Source organism: Centropristis striata, chromosome 6 (genome assembly GCF_030273125.1).
Source record: "Centropristis striata isolate RG_2023a ecotype Rhode Island chromosome 6, C.striata_1.0, whole genome shotgun sequence".
Taxonomy (NCBI): Eukaryota; Metazoa; Chordata; class Actinopteri; order Perciformes; family Serranidae; genus Centropristis; species Centropristis striata.
In genome coordinates, this window is record NC_081522.1 from 29736998 (window position 1) to 29759303 (window position 22306).

At 36.6% G+C, this 22306-nt stretch overlaps 2 protein-coding genes across 2 annotated transcripts in view; both read right to left on the bottom strand.

Annotated features, from left to right (window-relative positions):
• akap13 (A-kinase anchoring protein 13) overlaps window positions 1-7571 on the bottom strand; it is a 116849-nt gene extending 109278 nt beyond the window's left edge. The window contains exon 1 of the mRNA XM_059335896.1: window positions 7376-7571. The gene's annotated coding sequence lies outside the window, so the exon portion shown is untranslated. The remainder of the gene's footprint in view (window positions 1-7375) is intronic.
• Window positions 7572-10929: 3358 nt separating this feature from the next.
• ska1 (spindle and kinetochore associated complex subunit 1) lies at window positions 10930-19695 on the bottom strand. The gene is made up of 7 exons (XM_059335687.1): window positions 19546-19695; window positions 17823-17908; window positions 17593-17708; window positions 16340-16434; window positions 15011-15130; window positions 12670-12839; window positions 10930-11297 (listed from the first exon to the last, which is right to left on the bottom strand). The coding sequence occupies exons 2-7, from the start codon at window positions 17902-17904 to the stop codon at window positions 11149-11151; spliced, it is 732 nt and encodes a 243-aa protein (XP_059191670.1). The 5' UTR covers window positions 17905-17908; window positions 19546-19695; the 3' UTR covers window positions 10930-11148.
• Between the last annotated feature and the right edge of the window lie 2611 nt (window positions 19696-22306).

The following is a 22306-nucleotide window of genomic DNA, read 5'->3' on the forward strand; positions in this document are numbered from 1 at the left end:
TAAATAAAAAAATGTCTTAAATAAAAGCCGCAGTTTGCCTGGAGCAAAGATCACAGTGCAAATTTGAACTATATTCATTTATGCAATATGGTCTAATTCCATATCACATTTAAAAATATATTGATTTTTTTTTTTATATCGATATATCGCCCAGCCCTAGTCTGATAGTAAACCTACAGGGCACACTATGCAATACAGGTGTCTGTCTCTCTGTGTCTCTGTACATCTGTGTGTTTGTGTGTCTGTGTATGTATCTGTCCATCGGTGTGTGTCTGTAGAACCTTTCATACTACCGTTTCATGCCACGACAATGACAGCTCTGTAACGTCTTGCCTGCACTATGAAAGCGTCAGAAGCGGGATGCCGGTATCAAGTGATGCCGGCTCTGTAACGCATTCAAAGGTGGTCACAGAGGCGTAAAATTAGTTGGACTGTTGGTGGTGGGACCAAGATAAATCTACCTTCCCAGCCACTGCTTGTGGCTTATTGTACACGCAGTGCTGCTGGTCTGTTGCACATAACTATCGTCTCCTCCCACCTGCACTATGAATTGTTCTGAATATCACGCTTTTGCGGGATCACTATGAATGTCCTAAGGCAAAAAGACGGCACAGATATTTATGGCAATATAGTTGGACATTTTTCGGGAAAGCACGGTGACAGGGCCTAATGTGTCTGTTTGTGTGTCAGCCTGTCTGTCTGTGTCTATGTGTCTTTGTATATGTTTGTCTGTGTGTTTCTGTCTGTCTGTCAATGTGTCTGTATGTGTCTGTATGTCTGTCTGTATCTATGTGTCTTTGTATATGTTTGACCGTCTGTCTGTGTGCCTCTGTTTGTCTGTCTGTTTCTGTCTGTCTGTCTGTGCCTATGTGTCTGTGTGACTGTCTGTGTCTATGTGTATGTCTGTGTGTGTGTGTGTGTGTGTGTGTGTGTGTGTCTTTCTGTTTGTTTGTCTGTCTCTCTGTCAATGTGTCTTTGTCTGTCTGTCTATTTCTAGGTCTATGTGTCTGTCTATCTGTCAGTCTGTGTCTGTATGTCAGTCTGTTTCTGTCTGTGTCTTTCTGTTTGTGTCTGTCTGTCTGTCTGTCTGTCAATGTGTCTGTCTGTCTGTCTGTCTGTCCGTCTGTGTCTGTCTGTCTGTCTGTCTGTCTGTCTGTGTGTGTCTATCTGTGTCTATGTGTCTGTCTCTGTTTGTCTATATGTCCGTCTGTATGTGTCTGTCCCTCTGTCTGTCCGTCTTGTATAAAGAAGCCTTCCTTTGGCTCTGGAACAGGAAAAGCTGGTATGAATGGAATTGTGAGCATGCTGACGCAGCAGGGACAGAAAAGGAAACAGCTGGAGAGAGAATGAACAGATCTGAAGCCTGTCTCTGTCACCAGGGTGAGAGAACGCTCTGCGATTGGCTCATACAGTATATCACATATCTGCTTGTGTCGCATTTTAAAACTGCACCTCTGTTTCTTTTACTGCTTTTTTGCCATCTTATATAAAGCTCTCTTGACCAGCAGCTTCATCTGGAACTGTTGTGTACGCTCACAATAACAGAATACAGATGCAGAAGCGCAGCCTGGAGACACAGATGGTACGGTGGTGAATTGATGCCAGATTTCAGAAATTAAATGTGAGAGGAATCATTTTACATATAATGATGCCTGTCATACTTTCATTTGACCTGATATCCCAAATTAATTAGCAGTGTGTGTAAATGATCAAAGTCTGGAATCAGAGTTGTCCTTTCGTTCAGTTTTGATTTTAAGGTCATTTTTTCAGCATTGCAGGCTGTCATTAGCCCCTTTCAGACAGCTGTTTCAAGCCGCCTTCAATCTGAATGTCCCAGAGGCGTAATTGGGGGACCAAGTGATCCCGACTCAGTACCGCATTCAAAGGTAGTTACAGAAAGGAGGAGAAACCAATCAGTGCTCTCTGTTCACTTTGTATTGAACGAAGGAGCCTCCTCGTCAGTTCCAAACAACAGAAATGTCTAAAAGCTGCTGTGTGGTGAAATGCACTACAAACAAGTCAAAGAACAAGAACTACGTTTTTACAAGCTGACAAAAGGGAACTTTTGAGAGGACAATAGTGGATATTAGCTTACATTAGCTTGCCATCAGCAAACAAGGGACATTGTGATTGAGAGAGCTCAACTTCTGCCTGAGAATGTGGATGATGAAAAAAACATGTAAATTCCAAACTAGAAACACATGCAAGCCTTAGTTTGTTTATTTCAAAATATTTTATTTATTTGTATTACTTATTTGAAGAGATATTATTTATTTTTATTGTTAATTTAGTTATTTTGATGTGTTTTTTTCATCAATATTTATTTTTTTGTTATTTAACAAACTATAATTTCAGTTGCAATTTTAAGATGACATATGCAAGTTTGGACAGTTTACCCTAAATTTGTTAAAGAGAAAATATATTTAGTAGTTTTTATATATTTATATAGATAGACAGATAGACAGATAGACAGATAGATAGATAGATAGATAGATAGATAGATAGATAGATAGATAGATAGAGCACTTTTCTAAACACTCAAAGACGCTTAACTGGAAATAAATAAATAAAATAGACTTTATTTTGAAAAGATGAAAAAAGACTTGATCCTGTTGATCGTAAAACTAACTCAACTGTCAAGGAGTTCAATGTTTTATGTTTTAGCCCCCGAAGAGGCATGAGGTTAGTTTTCACAGTAATCTTGCATATTTAAGTGTGTTTTGTCTTTAAATATGTTTTGGATAGAATTAAACTTAGTAATTCATGTTAGCAAGGTGTGATACAGTAAGCTAGTTTTGCCCAAATTAATGCTATATTTGTGTGTGTTTTATCCAACTTAATTCTCAGCTAATTGGCTTATTGACGTACTGCCGCAGAACTGAACAATCCACCGTGTTTCAGTGAGTACTGATACGCAGTCATACATAAAATTAAAAAATACACACATCGATTAAAAATTCCACGTGATCGACCAAATTCTTCACGACCATCAATCTATCACAATGAGTTATTCCCGTCCCTATTGCATAGTTTGTATTTCGTTACATCCCTACTCATTCTACATGCACTGCTGCTGCTCTGTTACACAGCACTACCGTCTCCTCCCACTTTGTTCCGCAATGCCGGATTGCAATGCGAGTTCACTGGGGACTGGGGACGCCAATAAGTACGCTGTTACAGCATCAGAATGAATGTCCTAAGGCGAAATGACGGCAGAGCTTGTTATGACACTTTGAGGCACTTCTGTGGAAATGCAGTATGAAAAGGGCTATTGTGAGAGTCTTTATTTGTAAAGATCAACAGATCAATGCTTCTATGTCTTAACAACTGTCATTTACTGAAGGATCTTCCTGCTGAGGAAACTCAGGAGATTTGATGTCAGGAAGGACATTCTAACAGCTGTGTACAAATCACTCATTGAATCTGTACTCACCTTCAACATCCAGATTCATCAGATTCATATCTGTTAAGAATAAATCAAAGCTTTCCCGGATCATTAACCAAGGAAGCAAAATAACTGGACACAAACTCCATTATCAGTACTTCACACCCAAGCACTTGACAGGAAAAGCAAATCACATTACAAAAGATCCCACTCACCCCCTGCACAAATCTTTCCAGTTACTTCCATCAGGCCGCTGTTATAAAGTTCCTGTCGCCATGAATACCACTTCATTCCCACTGCCATAACCATCTTAAATAAAAGGTGATGATCCACACTAGAGGTGGGCGATATATATCGTCTACAATAATATCATTAATCTTCTTTTGGCAATGTGCAATTTTACATTATTGAGTATTTATAATATCTCAAAAAGCAAATAAACACAGTTCTCTTAAGACCAGATTTCGTCAAGGTAACAAGCTGAAGAAATGTCCACTTTTTATTTGATTTCGTTTTTTTGGGTTTCCCACTGTATCTGAGTGACGTGAATACAACTGTATGATGCCCAACTGCTACAGACATTTATATTAATTTATTCTTGTTATGTATTGACTTTTTGCCTCTATACCCCTTTGGATGTGAATAGTTAAATTGTATGCTTTTTTTTCTTTTCCTTTACATATACATATTCATGTTATTAAAATGGAATGGACAATGACCATTTGGATCAAGAAGCTATTGATACAAAACCCTTGGCTCTGTACAATTCTGATGCTAACAACTGTAAATCAATTTGTACTTGTCAATTGATGTGAAATTTCCTAATAAAAATATAATTATAAAAAAAAGAAAACAAATGAAAGGCGCAAAGATGGTAGAGAAGAGGTGCATGAAAGTCCTCATTTGGCGAATTCGAGCCTCAGAAGCCAATCAGCAGGCAGGATTCAGTCATGTGACGATCACATGATCTCCCGCAACCAGTGCCGGCGGAAACAAAACACACACAGATGATGGATAGTCTCACGTGGAGGAAATATGCAGGAATATAAGGTCTCAAGAAGAATTTTAACAGCTTTTTTTTTAAAGGATATCATCAGATTATCGGATTTTTATTATTTTTTTTGCCCATGTCGCCCACCCCTAATCCACACACACATATAGACACTTTACTGCTTTGCACACATAGTATATTGCAGAGGTGTGGACTTAAGTCACTTGACTTGGACCCGAGTCATGAATTCGATAAATTTTGACTCGACCTGACAAAATGTCAAAGGACTTGCAACTCGACTTGGACTGTATAACTTGTGACTTGTGATTTCACTTGGACTTGAGCCTTTTGACTTGAAAAGCACTAAGGGCTGCTCTATCTCTCTTTGTGTAGATGTGTCTTTGCTAGCAGCATTGATAAATTAGTGAGGAAAAAACACACACAGAGGCAATATGAGAGGAGACAAGACAGGACAGAAACTGCTGAGGAACTAGTTATAGTGCAGTATGTTCTTGTTATGCACTTGGGTTTTTTCAAATGTGTTTGAAGAATGATCTTGCAAAAAGAAGCTTTGATAAATAAATACAGATTTAAAAAGCATACATGATCTGTGTAAATATTATTACTCTGTTGTTAAAAGGACTCGAAACTCAAATTGTAGGACTTGGGACTTGACTTTGTTACAAAACAAAGACTTTGTCCCACCTCTGGAATATTGTAATTTTTATCCTGCATGAATTAACTTCATAAGGTATTTTAATTTTTTTTTTTAGAAAAACATGTTGTATGTCTATTGTCTGAGTTTGTTTTTTACACTGTATGTTGTTGTATGTGAGCCACTAAGACTATTTTCTGTCATGACAGACAATAAAGTTTTCTGATTCTAGGCTACATGATGGAATGTAGCACAATAAGGCCTTATGGTTAAATTTATGGATTTTTACGATCTGTGACACCCCTCCTTAAATTCAAAGCCAGAGAGGCTCTCACACAATCACTATACTCCGTAACAAAACACACATAAATCAATTCATAGTGTTCTCCAGTCAAAATGATGTCCCAGGGTGGGGGTACTAATGATTGTTGTGGTGTGGATCAATCAGTCTGATCGCTGTGGTGACACTTGTTTGTGATGCTGTCATGATGTGTGGTTGACTGTGGGCGTGTAGAGTGCAGGATATTCTGTTCCACATATGCACAATTGTAAGCTGATTTGTAATTTATTAAAGAAACTGCACACTTGGAGGCTCCATACAGTTTAATAAATGTGAATCTTTCTGCTCCAAATCCTTGTTTTTCTGTAATGTAGCATTCTAGGAGTCCTTTTGAAACAACCTTACTCTGCTTTGATCGTTTTTTCTTACATAATCATGCAGCATTTTCTATAAGCATCTATAAGCATATTCTATATAAGGTTACATTTATTCAATCAGATTTTCTGTCTCCCTTATGTTTATTGCATTCAACAAATCTTCACCTTCTGAATACCCAGACTTCATGAAGGCACTGTATGTCCCTGTGCATCCATGTTACAATATTTTAAGAAAGCACTTTTGGAGGGTGATGACTACGAACTTTCATAATATGCAGTTAGTTATAAATCTGAAGGTTCATTTCACCCAACATGTTGCTGCTACAGAAAGGAAGAGAGAAGCAGCCAGGAAACAAAACAAGAGTGGCCCTGCAGCAGCAGCTGGTCCTTCACAAATACCATCCAATTTAATTGTATATGTTGAGGATAGTATAATGTCACAATCTATCGTATTACATTAGATAAACTGGCTATATATTTATAGTTTTTTTTTATTGTTTTTGTGTGTTGTTTTTAGATTCTTCTACAGTATATACAGTCATGGAAAAAAGTATTAGACCACACTTTTTCTTCGATCTCTTGTTCATTTTAATGCCTGGTACAACTAAAGGTAGATTTGTTTGGACAAATATAATGATAACAACAAAAATAGCTCATAAGAGTTTAACTTAAGAGCTGATATCTAGCCATTTTCCATGGTTTAATTGATAATAACCAAAATCATTATCAAGAAAACCATGGAAAATGGCTTAATAATAATAAAGTGAAGAAAACAAGGGTGGTCTAGTGTTTTTTTTCCATGACTGTATCAATAAATGTTTTTATCTTTTATTTTTGCAATGCTTGCTTTTATTGTTGATGTCATTTGTATGAAGCTATTATTGGTGCAAAAGATTTGAGCATCTCTAACAGTGGAATGTGTAGTTGTGTACAGTGATTGTGTATGCGTATCAGTAGATTTGAAGTCACATACTCTATGAGTTGTGTACTTGTAGATTTTTTTTCTCTCCACAAATACAACACAACACTTACACATTCACAAATTCTTAATTACAGGTGCAATAATCCTATTTTACAAGTAACAGATTAAAAAACTGACACGCTCACATTTCTGCTCCTATTGTTGGAGTATATTTGGTGCAAAACATATTTGTGTACCTGTATCAAACAATGTGAAGTTGTGGACAAAATTTTAATATGTGCAAATCTGAATGTGAACGTGTGCAATAAATGTTCAATGTATGTGAAATCATTCCTCACAAAAATATTTGTGTTCTTTTAAAACACAAACACAAATCCCCCCCCCAAAAAAATCTACAAGTACACAACTCAGAGTATGTGACTTCAAATCTACTGATAGACATACACAATCACTGCACACAACTACACATTACACTGTTAGAGATGCTCAAATCTTTTGCACCAATAATACCTTCATACATTTGACCTCATGTAGCACATAGCTTGTATGTGAGAACTAAATCTAAATGAACATGACAGTGATGTTTCGTCAGAGGTTCGCTGTGTGACGCTGCAGCGTTGCAACACGTCGCTGCAAAAAAAAAACTTGAAGAAAACACAAAACTCCAGCGAAGAAAAGTAGAAAGCAGCTGCTTTTTGTTCTTGTACAGTTGGATAAAGTTCCCACAGCGACACGAAGCTGAAAGGAGCCAATAAATCTTCTTACCTTGTTGCAGTATGGATTTGAGACACTCCCGTCCTTTGTGTTTTACGATAAGTACGTTTGAAGAACTTTCTGGAGGTCTTTAACTCATCTCTTTAGGCAATAAGCGAACACGACGCGTTTAATAACTCCGTCTCCTTTCGCGGACTAATCCCTGTCCAGGCTGGGCGCTGGCTGGGACCAGAGGTTGGGACATACTGGGTCCATGCTGAGACAGTCGTGTGATGTCCAGCTCCGCTAACAAACGCCATACATCCGGTGATCATTTTTCAAAATAAAAGCCAGCTGAATGACAAACTTGTTGCGCACATAGAGAAAGACCAAAATAAAAGCACGTTGAATTTGCTTCCTTTAGTGAACATTCAGTCAACAACATATCGTCATACTGTTAAAATAATCGCCTCAGTCATTTTTTGTCAAAATTGTTTATTTGTTTGCCTAAATCATCTCCTCATGACGCCGGCCACCTATGGTAAAAGCACCTACATCCTCAGTTGATCAGATCATGTGATTTTACCCCTTTAAGATAATGGCCTATGTCAAGTGTGTGACTTAAGCGGATTTGTTATGCCTAAATCAAAATAAAATGTGACTTAGGCATTTTTTAAAATATGCCTTTGTGACTTAAGCAAGATATGGTAACACTTTATTTTGAAGGTGTCTATATAAACATTGCATTGTATATCATCATCCATTCATTTACACACATTCATATGGTGCCACCTGACTCCATTAGTAGTAAGTTGACATGCACACAGTTAGTTATCTATCTATCTATCTATCTATCTATCTATCTATCTATCTATCTATCCCGCGTATTTACTTATCGTCACACTGTTAAAATAATGGCCTAAGTTATTTTTTGTTAAAATTGTTATTTTTTGCCAAAATCATCTCCTCTTGACGCCGGCCACCTATGGTAAAATCACCTACTGTACATCCTCAGTTGATAAGATCATGTGATTTTACCCCTTTAAGATCATCACTTCTTTGACAATTTGCCACATTCATAGGCATCAGATAAGAACCCAGCAAAGAAGAGCTAGAGGGAGATTGTTTAGTTATCAGTTTAGTTATCAGTGTTTTATTGTTGACACTAATATTGGTAACACTTTACTCTAAGGTGTCTCCATAAAAGTGACATGAGCGTGTCATAAACATGACATGGGATGTGTCATGAACATTGATGACACTTTGAAGTAACATTAATGCTCATGATACTTGTCATGTCATGTTTCTGACAGGCTTGTGTGACTCTTATGTAGACTCCTTCAAAATAAAGTGTTACCATATCTTGCTTAAGTCACAAAGGCATGTTAAAAAAAATTGCCTAAGTCATTTATTCTCTTAAGTTACATAATTTACACAGTGTTATTACTGTGCCAATAGCCATCCTTTGTTACATCCTTTTTGAGTGAAATGATCAATAAATGTCAAATGTTACACTTTTGGTGAAGTTTTTTGTCTTTCCTGCAAAACAGGGTGACAATATTTTTGATACTTCACGTTTAAAACAGACAAGTTTCAGACTGTATGATATTCTGCTGCTTAACTTTCTCTCTCCGGACTGGGAATTAAAAGTTATATATTTGATGAGTTTTTATTTCTTCTCTATTTTTACAATGTCATTTAGCAGATACTTATATCCAAAGCGATGTAGATTTGAGAGTTCATTCAAATCAAGCAAGTAAAAAAACCAACACATGAGTAGGTGCCATGGGATAATTTTGACGCAAGTGCTATTAGGTAGTGCATAGGGACAGTGCATGTTTTTTTTTTAATTCTATGTATTATTATACGTGTATATGTGTAGATTGTGGGGGGGGGGGGGGGGGGGGGGGTTTAATTCATTTATGACTTAAATTACATTTTCTAATTTTACATTTTTGTGATTCTAAGTAGAGCGAGTATCTGTCAGCCTGCCGAAGATTTTCCTTTTAAAATCTGAAAAATGTTGTCTTGTCCCTTTTGGGTTATCTGTAAGAAACAATGACCTCTCGTGGTCCAAGAACAAAATTACATCTTAGAGCTGCGATACAACTTATTTACACCTTGTTTAATACTCTTGCGTAGTGTTAATATACAAAGTGTATATTGGGTAATACACGGATGTACATTGAGATATAAAGAGACACAGAAATAGTTATTTTAAGAAAAAGAAACTTAATAATTCAACATGGTTAGACATATACACAGACACAGATATAGGAGGGAATAAGTTTACATGCACTAACAGATGGGTGTGAATAATGTGAGTAAGGGTTATTAGGTGTGTTGTGGAATGTGTAGATTGATTAATAACTATTGTGTTTCATATATTGTGGCTTTTAGCAGGACACTGCAGGGAGTTGAACCCCTAATCGCGAATAACAGAATTTGCACATTACATGCAGACCACGACAACGTCTGCAACTCCATAAAACACTTACTTTTCATAAGGTACACACACCATCCAGCACATACACATTGAACATTGATATTCGCTGGAAACTATTCGAATATTATTGGAAAATCGAACCTTGTAGCGCACTTTAAAACTCTGAAAGATAGGTAGGCTAAATAGACTTACAGATGAGATGAGTCAGGTGTGGAAATGGACCATATCCAAGTGCACAAAATTACACTAAAGTTATTCCACAGATGCAATACAAAAGCATTACATTTTGATGATTTTTAATTATCCAATATAGCTACAGATATGAAAACACAACAGTGCTAGTCAAACCTGTCTTCTGCACTTGGCCTCAAGTTCTCATTCACATCTAGTTACTGTTAAAGCAAACAAATGAGACAGTGGACTTTCTAGTTGTAGAAAATAGTCACACGTGTATTTGTACATTTAGAGAGAAGTTGCATGTTCCGGAGAGTTGCATGTGGTATAATACATGCACATCTAAAAAAAAAATTAGAATATCGTGAAAAAGTTCAATATTTTTTGTCAATCATTTCAGAAAGTGAAATTATTTAGATTCATTACACGTAGAGTGAAATATTTCAAGCCTGTTTTTCTTGTAATTTTGATTATTTTGGCTTAGAGATAATGAAAACACAAAATTTAGTGTCTCAGAAAATTAGGGTCCTCCAGCTTCCTCCCACAGTCCGAAGACAAGCAGCTTAGGTTTAATTGGTGACTCTATAGGTAGTGAAGGGACTATGAAGCTTCATGAAGCATTTGCTTTATTTTTTGACCCCACTTTGATGACAGTCTTGGCTTTAAAAAAAAAAAGGCTTTAGCAATGGTAATTTAGTGTGTTTTAAGCCATTTGAAGAAAGAGCACCATCTAGTGGGCTCCGTAAATAAAGCAAATGGTTCACGAAGCTTCGTTGTCCCTTCACTAACTATAGGCCTAATCAAAGAGAAAAGTTTTAAGATGACTGATAACTGAAGGTTCTGGTTCTGTTCTGTACTGTACCAACAATAAAATGTAAATTTTATGAAGCTAGAAACTCCAGTCAATGTTTTTTCCTTGGAGCAATCATTGTGAGTAAACATACAGGCTTCAATATTAGATAGTCAATGATGATAAAGGTGTCTGTGTAATAATCACAAGGTGGCGTAATGCAAAACACAACAATCTATTTTATTGACAATTATTCACACCACAACATACATACATGTAAAGACATCCCAGTGTTTTGTGCACATACAGGTGGCAAAAAGCAGATCCCTGGGTAAATCTCTAAATGTGTTCATTTACATGACAGACACTCCAACCAATGCAGGTTCAAAAGGATTTACATATCATTGCTTATTTATGCTAGTAAGTCTTGTTTTTTCATAACAGGATGTAGCGGGTATGGCCGCCCCCCCGGAGCTCCCGCAGGCGCTGGCAGTGTCGTAGCATGATCAAAATCCCCTGAAATCGTTTGTCCACCTTCATCTGATTGAATTCACTGATATCTTCCTCCACCACAAAAAAACGACCTGAAAGACATTGGGACATAACAGTAAGACTCTGATGGACTCATGACGTCTCTGTTTATCTTTTACACCATTCTATACAAGTGGATTACAGCCTCAAATATCACTTATCTTATAAAGTGTAATAATGTGTTTCTGTATTCTAATTAACAGCACATTATTACACTAATGAAATTACTCTTCACAGGTTCATGTACGTGTCCATGAGAACCTTTTCTTATTTTTTAATCAAATCAATTCGGGGAAAATACTGAGCTCTACATATGCTAATAGAGAGCAAAGGAAATGACGTATTTTTGTAGGCCAACCCGGAAGCTAGCATCCCCATGGGGTCTATTGAGAATATGCCTATGGGATTTTTGCATTGGATTTTGGATCATTGCAGAAAATAAGCTCGGTGACAAAAATATGTTCCTGATGCTTACATTACATGTTTTGTTCAGCAGGATAATCTTCACAAATGAACACTCTTTTATGATGTTTGAAGCGTTAATGCAGCCGACTGAAGTAAAAAGCTAACGTTATGCTAAGCGAACTACACCGCGGTCGCATGACTTCAATGTCGCATGGTCTCCAACAAGCTAACCACTAGTACACAGCTTACAATCATTTACAAGAGTTTGCAAGAGCACTGTAAAACAAGACGAGAGGCTGTGAGGCGACTAGTGACAGAGTTGCCATCCGTGTCTGGCGTGATGACGTTTAATGTCCCCGACAACCACAGTAGTCTCATTTAGCCTCTTGTTAGCAACCGCCTTTTTAAGGACACGAAGACACTCCAATTTACGTATTTTATATCCGACAACAAAACACAAACATCTCTTCAGCTTGTGTTAACCACAGACCTTATTTCAGGTATCTAACCAAAAACCCATTCAAAATCCTCATTGAGTTTGAGAGGATTGACCCCAGGGCGCTAAATTGCTAACTTACATCCGGGTGTAAGAACTCATTCCTGTGGCGCGCTATCAATACCAATCATTGAGGTTAGAAAGTAGCAATAAAAATGTTTATTTTCTAGAAAGGAAACCAATTGTTGATCAAACCTGACTTATCTTATAAAGTGTTTCTTATCAGTTTACAGGTTCAACAGATGGAATAATTGAGAGGACACTTGATTACGCAGCCTAAATCACCAATGACTAATGAAGGGACAATGAAGCTTTGTAAAGCAAATTTGCTTTATTTCCTGACACCACTAGATGGCAGTCTTGCTTTTAAAAAAGGCTTTAGCAATGGTAATTGAGTGTGTTTTCAGCTCTTTGTTGAACAAAGAGCGCCATCTAATGGGCAAAGCTTCGTTGTCCCTTCGCTACTAATCACCAATGACCAACGTGTCCAACTAAAGGCATACTCCACACATACTGATGCTGACCTTTGGTGTCTTTAGTCTCCTGGTCCTTAAAGCGCTGCTGCAGCTTGCGTGCCGTATTGCTGAGACTTCTCGCCGGCTGTTTGAGGATCTTGTACTTGGCTGCTACAGCTTTGTTAATGTTCTCCACCCCAAAATTAAGCTGATGGTATGTTGCACGTCCCTTCATGTACCTGAAGATGAAGAGAGCAGAAAGCTTAAACAGACATACACAAAAACAGCATTTCACTTCTTGGCTATACATCCTTGTTTTTTTTTCTTCTAGACTCGTTATTGCAATGCACTAATTACTCCCTATGAGCCTGATAGCTGCCTGAGATCACCAGCAGGGCCCTACTAAAGGTTCCTAAATCCAGACTAGTTACAAAAGGCAACTGGGCCTTTGCTGTTCGGGCCCCCAAGCTTTGCAACTCCCTACCTGGAGAAACTAACTAACAAACTCAGTGTTATCCTTTAAATCTCTTCTTAAAGCTCACTTTTATCATATTGCCTTTTCTTAACCTTCTACTTTTTTTAAATTGCTTTTATTGTGTGTTTTAAATTGTCTCTTGTTTCAAACACCTTGTAACCTTGTTTCATAATAAAGGTGCTACACAAACAAAAGTTATTATTATTATTACAATACAAAAAACATGTATTTGACATGATACATCCACATGTAGAGCTGGGGGATAAACACATAGGTCACACTTTCTATGAAGCCTGTCTCCATAATGCATTATCACACATTATAAACATAACTAAGTGTTATAATTAGGCCAGTCACGATAATTACTATATGTTGATATAGTTAATAGTTAATCGATACGTTGTCGTTTACATGTCGTTACATGTACACACTCGCTCTTTCCTGCTCATCCATACACACGCACACATACACACACACATACTGCCCTGCTTCTTAAAGGAGCCACGCCACTCTTATAATGGATGCATTTTAACGCAGACTTTGTTGTGTTTTCAGCGTTTATAGTTATGCTGCAAATGTTTGCTGAAAAAAACCTACATCTCCCAAACAGCCATTCCAGCTGTTTATATAATATTAAAAATATATACTATAATATTTTATATTATATATTAATTATATTACTTATTGTTTTGATTGTAGTTTATTTATTCAGGTTTCATTTATCTAGGATATTTGAATATTTCTTTTCCACATTGCAATTCCAATGTTTAATCTTGAGAATTAAATATGAATTGCTCTTGAAAATGATGTACTTGGATTAGTATGCTCTATTGTCATTAAATCAGCAACATAAAATGGTCTTAAAGTGACATAAACAATAATATTGTGATTTTCTGGGACGATATACCGTCTTAAAAAAATTGTTATTGTGACAGGCCTAGTTATAATGCGCATATAATGCTATATAATCATAGTTATAAGCACTCATGGTTATCTATAATGCTTCATCACAGTAATCATAACCAATTTTGATGCCACAATGAATTATAAATAAACTTATATCCCTCTATGGTACGATGTTGCCCTCAGTCAACATACCCATTTTTGGCCTGTCAAATTTTTACAGAGAGTATAGGGAACCAATAGCTATTCTTTAATTTGTCCAATGACCTCCAGGAGGCCATATTGAAAACCCTATTTTGCAGACTTTTCCAAAGGAAACATCTGGGGGGAAAAAATCCTACTTTTAAATGAGTAAGACTGTTCAAGACATTAATTTCAATGGGTCGTTGGTTCAATGCCTACAGGCAACATTCAGACAAGAAACCGGTTTAAAAAGTTCATTTTATGATGTTTTTACATTTAAAATGTTATGTATTGTACCCTGTTGAAGCTACTGAATCTTTTACAGATGTTTCTTAAATAAAAAATGTTCAAATTGAAACAAAAACTATCTTTTTCACTTGTGCATATTATAGTACAATGCTGCCTACGGGCAACAAACCCCCCCCCCCAAAAATTGTAAAATTTCTGCAGATTATGTTTATTAAGTCTATCTTAAGACAAAAAACACTACAAACATTTTTTTTCCTGACTGGCATCATAATGCGTACCATAGAAGGTTATTCTTATTTCATAGTCTGATTGTAGTTATACGCATCCATTAATATTGACATGTTTGCCTACGTGCCTTTCTGTGAGAAAATTGTATTGATCGTTAGAACTTTTAGTGAGCTCAACATTATAATCTCAAACATATACTATTGAAGTGACTTTTTGGCTGTTTACCAGGGCATTAGTTGGCATATTTTTATTCAGTAGATAAGACATTTTTAATTGCAGCTGTAGCAAATTGTTGTATGTTCCAAAAACATCATGAACAATTTCAATCTTCATATCAGATAATGTTGGATATTAATGATGGGTGGTACTTACTGAGGGATGCTGTCATACTCTGGCACAGTGATGAACTCAATCTGCTTGAATTGGTTCTTGTCGCTCTTTTTGACATTTTGTGGCTTGACTTGCTGAACAAGTGGGGCAGGTTGACTTACACTGTGAGATGAGAGGAACATCAAACACGAGATAGTCAGTCATCGCAGCTGCGGGCTGTTTTCTATTAGCACAGTACCAAACTAAATTAACCTCATTATGAAACTTGGAGGAGTTTTGCAGGCAGCTTGTGCTCTGCATTACACTTTTTTATCAGTACAAAACACATTCTGCAGATTTCTATACAGCCGTGAGCCACAATGAAAACCTGGAGAATTTAGTGGGGTTTTTTGTTGTTGTTGCTTGAAACGTACGATGTGATAACATTCAAAGTTTTACAGCAGCATTTCCAATAATTAAAATACGCTGAGGTGTTGTTAGAATTCTACCAGCACGGGTTCTAGGTGGTTCTACCTACTACACTTAGAGTCATGGAAAAAATGATTTAGACCACCTTTTCTTTAATTTCTTGTTCATTTTAATGCCTGGTACAACTAAAGGTACATTTGTTTGGACAATTATAATGATAACAACAAAAACAGCTCATAAGAGTTTAATTTCAGAGCTGATATCTAGCCATTTTCCATGTATTTTTTTGATAACATCCAAAATCATAATAAAAAAAAAACATGGAAAATGTCTAGATATCAGCTCTGAAATTAAACTCTTATGAGCTGTTTTTGTTGTTATCATATTTGTCCAAACAAATCTACCTTTAGTTGTACCAGGCATTAAATTGATCAATAAATTGAAGAAATCAAGGTTGGTCTAATATTTTTTTCCATTACTGTATCTTCTTAATGATAATGGTTATGAAATTTATGTATTTAAGACCTAAATTCCCTCCTTTTTTGTCATTCTAAAACACAGGGTTGCATATCAAAATGCAGTTGTAGTCCCTCTATGCTGGAAAAGAAGCAGCTATGCAGTTTGCTGGTACGACAGCAGGAACCTCTGAAACACTGTCTGATCTCTTCTAATATCCTTTGGACCCTGCACAGACACCTCACCTCAGGTACGACACTTAATGCTCACCCGTCTGTCCTGGATAAATGCAGTTCAAATTGAAGTTTTAAAGGTAATTATTGATTTTGCTGCATGAAACCCATTATATCTGTAACATGAATCAACTTCTTAATTATATAAAATTAACCAACTTGATACTAGAGTATGGAGTTTGTACTTACTGACTGGAAATACACAAATTTGGGAGCTATAGGGCAATAATAGAAAATCACAACTTTTGTATCTTCATCATATACATGTCCTCACGTGGCTTGGTCTTTCTTCCTTGGTATGTGTGCCGGTATGTTGTTCTTAATGTGCTGGAGATCCTCCAAACCCTCCTGGAATGATTCCTCAATTTCCTGAAAGACAAACGTGCTTCATTAATCAGAACAGTGACTCCACTGACAAGCTCTTTCCACACTCTTAAATGTCCTGTCCACTTAATCTTTGTCACAATTGTTTAATGTAAAATGCACAGGAGATAGATGGGTATTAGGGCTGGGCGATATATCCATATATTTTTGAATGTGATGTGGAATTAGACCATATTGCATATATCGATATAGTTCAATTTTTTCCCTTTCTTTATATATAAATGCTGCCCTTACTAGGGTTTGCCATATTTAGTTCTTTTGTAATGTTCAATATTCTTTTCTCATATAAATATATATTAATTCTGAAAAATATTGGCCTATTTTATTTCATAGGCTATTTTTATTTAGGATATTTTTATTTATTTAAATGTGCACTTTTTGGAGCTTTGATTTAAAAAAAAAAAGTACTCCTGTTATACAGTATTTATGTTCACATAAATAAACGGTTTCAATAAAACTATTTGTCACATGTCATATTTGGCTTTGACTGTGACTGAACATTTGCTCTCAAAATCAACAGATCTTGCAATAAAAATATCAGGATATATATCATATATCGATATTCAGCATAAATATATCGGGATACGACATTTGGTCCATATCACCCAGCCCTAATAGGCATCATATGAAACTAGAAGATCTAAGGAATCTATACACACCAAGTATGTCAAGTTAGGCTATTTCTTGATATTTCATGGTGATTTTCAAAGTGGTCATGTGACCTATGATGTCATTAGATCTTAATAAAAATGATTAAGTTTTGTTTATTAGATATTTTTGAGGACACAGTGACACAGTCTTCAGGTTCACAGCTTTCAGATGATGTTCACCACTTTTATGTGACATTTATTGTTGACCTGCTATCTCCCCCTCAGCATCCACTGCCCACAACCACCAATTCTCAGAAAAAAGGACCTCAAATGGTAAGTGGTTATTCTATTTTTATTATCTTTATCTGTTTTACTCTCTACTTGTGCTGCTGCAACACCTGAATTCCCCCCATGGGGATCAATAAAAGTAATAACTTATCTCTCTTCCAATTAAAACAGCAATGGAAACAACCCATTGTGCATGGCATAGAACTGGGTTCATTTTACTGTGAATACCAGCATTAGCTGCAGAAAACAAAAGCCTCAAGTTTACCTTCAGATGCTTTAGTTGCTCTTTCTGTCCATCAACACATTTTTCAAACTCCTCCATAAGTCTCTGAAGTGCAACAACTTCTTGTCCAAGTCGCTTTATCTTATTTTGTGGCAATTCTAAATGTAGAGAGATAAAATAACACAAAGACACATTGTCACACTGCTTTAGTTCTTCATTAATAACACAAAACAGCAAATATCAGCAGTCTAAAGAAAAAATCTCTGTCATACCAACAACTGACAGATCCAGAATGAGCTGTACGGATGAGATCCTGTCATGGATGTGATTGCTGATGTCCTCCAGCTCGCTCATTTTGCTGTAAAAGGGACACATTCAATTTATTAAAAACGGAAAATTACTCACCTAAATGTACATATCTAGATGAGAGAAATGATTAAGAAGTTTTTTTTATTAAGAAAATTAGGAAAAAATGTGTGGGAATGTGTCATAATGCAATTTAAACAAACTTTCTAATTAATTTAGTCAAAAATGGTACGGTCAAATCATATTATATTTGACATGGTCAAAGTCAGGGTCATCTTGAATGGGAATCCTTTTTCAACTAAGCTATGAGGTTATGTTTTTATGACAGTTCAAGGAATGAACTCAGCAATATGCATTTTAACTTTTCAGCTTCATGTATTAAATAAAAAATAAATGACATTGTCCCATCTCAGACATATCAGTATTAGCATATATGTCGTCTGATATGATCCAACATTTTTTACAGAGCATATCATGGAGAAAAAATGTTATTAGTACATAACTATCTAGTTAGCATTTAATAGTGCCGATGCTACATGGTATAGGCCTATTACTATGTAATTTGAACCTGCTGCAAGCCTTTTCACGGATTGAATCATGTGTTTTTTCCTCAGTGCTCCACACATAACTGGCAATGTGTCAGGTGTCTTTTACTCCTGTTGAGAGTCACTACATAATACATACATGTATATCATCATCCATTCATTTAAACACATTCATATGGTGCCACCTGACTCCATTAGTAGTAAGTTGACATGCACACACTTAGTTAGTTATCTATCTATCTATCTATCTAGCATATTTACTTATCGTCACATTGTTAAAATGATGGCCTAAGTTATTTTTTGTCAAAATTGTTGTTTTTTTTGCCTAAATCATCTCCTCATGACGCTGGCCACCTATGGTAAAATCTCCTACATCCTCAGTTGATAAGATGTGATTTTACCCCTTTAAGATCATCACTTCTTTGACAATTTGCCACATTCATAGGCATCAGATAAGAACCCAGCAAAGAAGAACTAGAGGGAGATTGCTTAGTTATCAGTTTAGTTTATCAGTGTTTTATTCTTGACACTAATATTGGTAACACTTTACTCTAAGGTGTCTACATAAGAGTGACATGATCGTTTCATAAACATGACATGGGATGTGTCATGAACATTAATGACACTTTGAAGTAACATTAATGCTCATGATACTTGTCATGTCATGTTTCTGACAGGCTTGTGTGACTCTTATGTAGACACCTTCAAAATAAAGTGTTACCATAACAGGGTGACGTTATTAACTATTTCACTGACATTCCGCAGCTACATAACACACACAGTGACATCCGCAAACAAAATATAAACAATGTTAGCCATCTCTCAACTTCAATCTCCTCATCATCATTGAAACTCAGAAACAGCGTGTTAGCCCCTGGAAGGGAAAGATCAGTGAAATGTCTTTTCTCATTTCAACAATAACAAGTTTTGATGGGGTGCTCAATATTTCCATTTACATTTCCCTGAACTGAACCAAACCAACTGAGGCTAACATAACTCAACGCTAGTCGCTTCTTCTGCGTTTATCTGCTCGTAGCAGTGAGCTAACCGCTAACAGCTAACAACATTGCCATATCAACATGTATTCGCAGCTCTGTCTGCGTGTGTATTATCTAGCCGTGAAGCTTTTAAGGGGATCACTTACACAGAGTTGTGTTTCCCGTCACACACACACTCCTTGCTGCTGCAGTGTGTTGGTTGTTTCCCGGTTCCAGCTCAGTTTAAAATGTGACTCTTCTTCTTGTTGATGTAGTCTAACGGTTAGACTAACGGTTGGCTTTACCGCCACCGACTGGTACGGAGGAGGAATCAGGGGCCGGATTCACAAAATTATTCTTAAGATAAAACTTAAGAAAATTCTTAAGAAAAAAATAGGATGTTCCTAAGAACGTTCTTAAATGCTATCAGTGGCGGTTCTAGACCAGTTTCACTGTGGGGGCCCAGGAGGGGCCAGTGTTTAATCAGAGGGGCACATTAAACGACAAAGATGATATTTAAGCATTGAAAACCTTTATTTTAGCTATTCCCATTTAAGTATATTTGGAAGATACAAATACATTGATTGAAACAATGACACTTACCAACAATAACAATTATTTTTGTACGACAATGACATTTCTCATTTTTGTGCACAATTACTTTTTATTTGTATCTGAAAGTGCATGATCTTTTTTTATTTACACAAGCTTTTATTGCATAAATAAACTATTATACAATGTACACATTCTGGGTTCCTTTTGTGTACAATGAGATATTGTTTGAACAAAAAATAGGTAAGAATTGTTCCATCGTTCATCGTTATGAATTGATAATTTTTTTTATTAATTTGACACAGCGGCCACAGCAGGGGCCAATGGCTTCTTCACAGGGGCAGTGGCCCCTAGAGGCCCCTGTGTAGAACCGCCACTGAATGCTATTCACCATTTTTTTTCTTAAGAATTGTCGTATGTCTTTGGAATTTCTTAGTTTTCTCACTTAGGAAGTTCTTAGATTAAGGACATGGTTTCAGTAACTTGGCCTACTAAAATGATATTTTCATAGTGATTAATTAAGTAGTATCAAAGGAAGTAAAAAAAAAGTATGAAAGGACATTTCAATTATGTCAACTGCCAAAATAAGCTTTATGTGATACATTCACAAAAAAAACTGCATTGACCAACTTCAATGAACAATATTTGTTACCACATTGTCTAGGGCTAAACTCAATATTAAAGAAATCAAATAAATGCCATACAAATTTGTTCAAGTAAATAAATATCGAGACTTATCTTTGAAATGGAAGAGGAAGAAAATAAGTTCACACACAGACACAGACACAGACACACATACACACACACACACACACACACACACACACACACACACACACACACACACACCTCCAACCAGGCTCTCCAGCCGAACCCTGGCACCCACACTTAAGCACTCCCCCGTGTTAAAAGTGTCTCGCGCCCCTGGTACTCCTGCCAAAGTCGAGGCTGGGGTTGTGGCTAAGAAAAAAAAAAGAGATTGAAGAATATTTTCTTACTGAAATCCGTTGGTGAACAAAAGTTGTGAGGATGAGTACTGACCATGTTATCTGTGTGTATATATATATATATATGTATATTTATACACAAACACACACACACACACACATATAGGCTATATATATATATGGCCCATTTCACAATTGCAGGTACATTTGAAGTTTAGACAAAATAAGAATTTTATTTTATTTGTTTTTCCACCATGAAACCTTTTTCATTCCCATAGATTAGGGTGACCAATCGTCCTCTTTTGCCCGGACATGTCCACTTTTTACATCCTGTCCGGGGCGTCCGGCCGGGTTTTATAAATTCACGAAAATGTCCGGGGTTCACTGTTTTTCATAGGACCAGTACACGTGCACGTAAATTGACCGGCGCTTTGCACACAATTTTGCGAGACGTAATTACCAATAGGCTGCCTTGTGGGCCGGTCAGCGCCGCCCGCGCGCGCACACACACACACACACACACACACACACACAGAGCAGAGCAGACAGAGGGCAGATCGAACAGCGGAGCTGCATTGCACGGGAAATGCCGAAGCGTAAGTGCAGCTTCACAGATGAACTGCAAAAAAAAATTCTGACGTATCTTCCCGGTTGGGACCAGGTCGGGACAGGTGGGAGGCGGAGTGCACCGTGTGCAAAGCTGGCACATATGTCTCAGTGTCTAATAAAGGTGCTGGAGATCTCAAAGCTCACATGGACACCGCAAAAACATAAAAAAGCTGTGCGAGGTGAGAGTTCCTCTGCAAAGTTGACTGAGTTCTTTGTTAGATCTGGGAAAACAGAGGATGCTGTAAATGCAGCGGAAGGTGCAATGGCATTTCATACTGTGAAACACCACAACAGCTATTATTTATCTTATTGCAGTTATTAAGAGATATATTGTTGAAGCTAGATTTTCTAACAGAAGAGTTCATATTTAGAACATTATTTCATATTATTTATTCATTTATTTGAAAAGAGTCGGCGAGAGCTATTATTTTGTTACAAGTTTTTACAGATTTCATTTTATTTTATTACAGAAGTTAATTTTGCACAGTGGCGGTTCTAGACCAATTTTACTGTGGGGGCCAATGAGGGGCCAGTGTTTAATCAGAGGGGCACATTAGCACATGAAAGAATGGCAAAGATGATATTTAAGCATTTAAAATCTTTGAATGTCTTGAAAAAGACACAAAATGACCAAAAAAGACACAAAATTACCCAAAAAAATACACAAAATAACTAAAACAGATACAAAAAAAGAAACATAAATGACACCAATGACAAAAAAAGACACAAAATGACTTACAAAGACATGTAAAGACATGAAAAGGATTAAAAAATGGACAAAATAGCCCCATAAGACTCCATAGAGTTAAACTATTATACA

Excerpts from the sequence above, each read along its gene's own strand:
- ska1 (XM_059335687.1), bottom strand. The coding sequence starts at position 17,904 with ATGAGCGAGCTGGAGGACATCAGCAATCACATCCATGACAGGATCTCA. Across the intron at positions 16,435-17,592 it reads AGCAACTAAAGCATCTGAAG|GAAATTGAGGAATCATTCCA; the intron begins GTAAACTTGAGG and ends TTTGTCTTTCAG. Across the intron at positions 12,840-15,010 it reads GAGTATGACAGCATCCCTCA|GTACATGAAGGGACGTGCAA; the intron begins GTAAGTACCACC and ends CTTCATCTTCAG.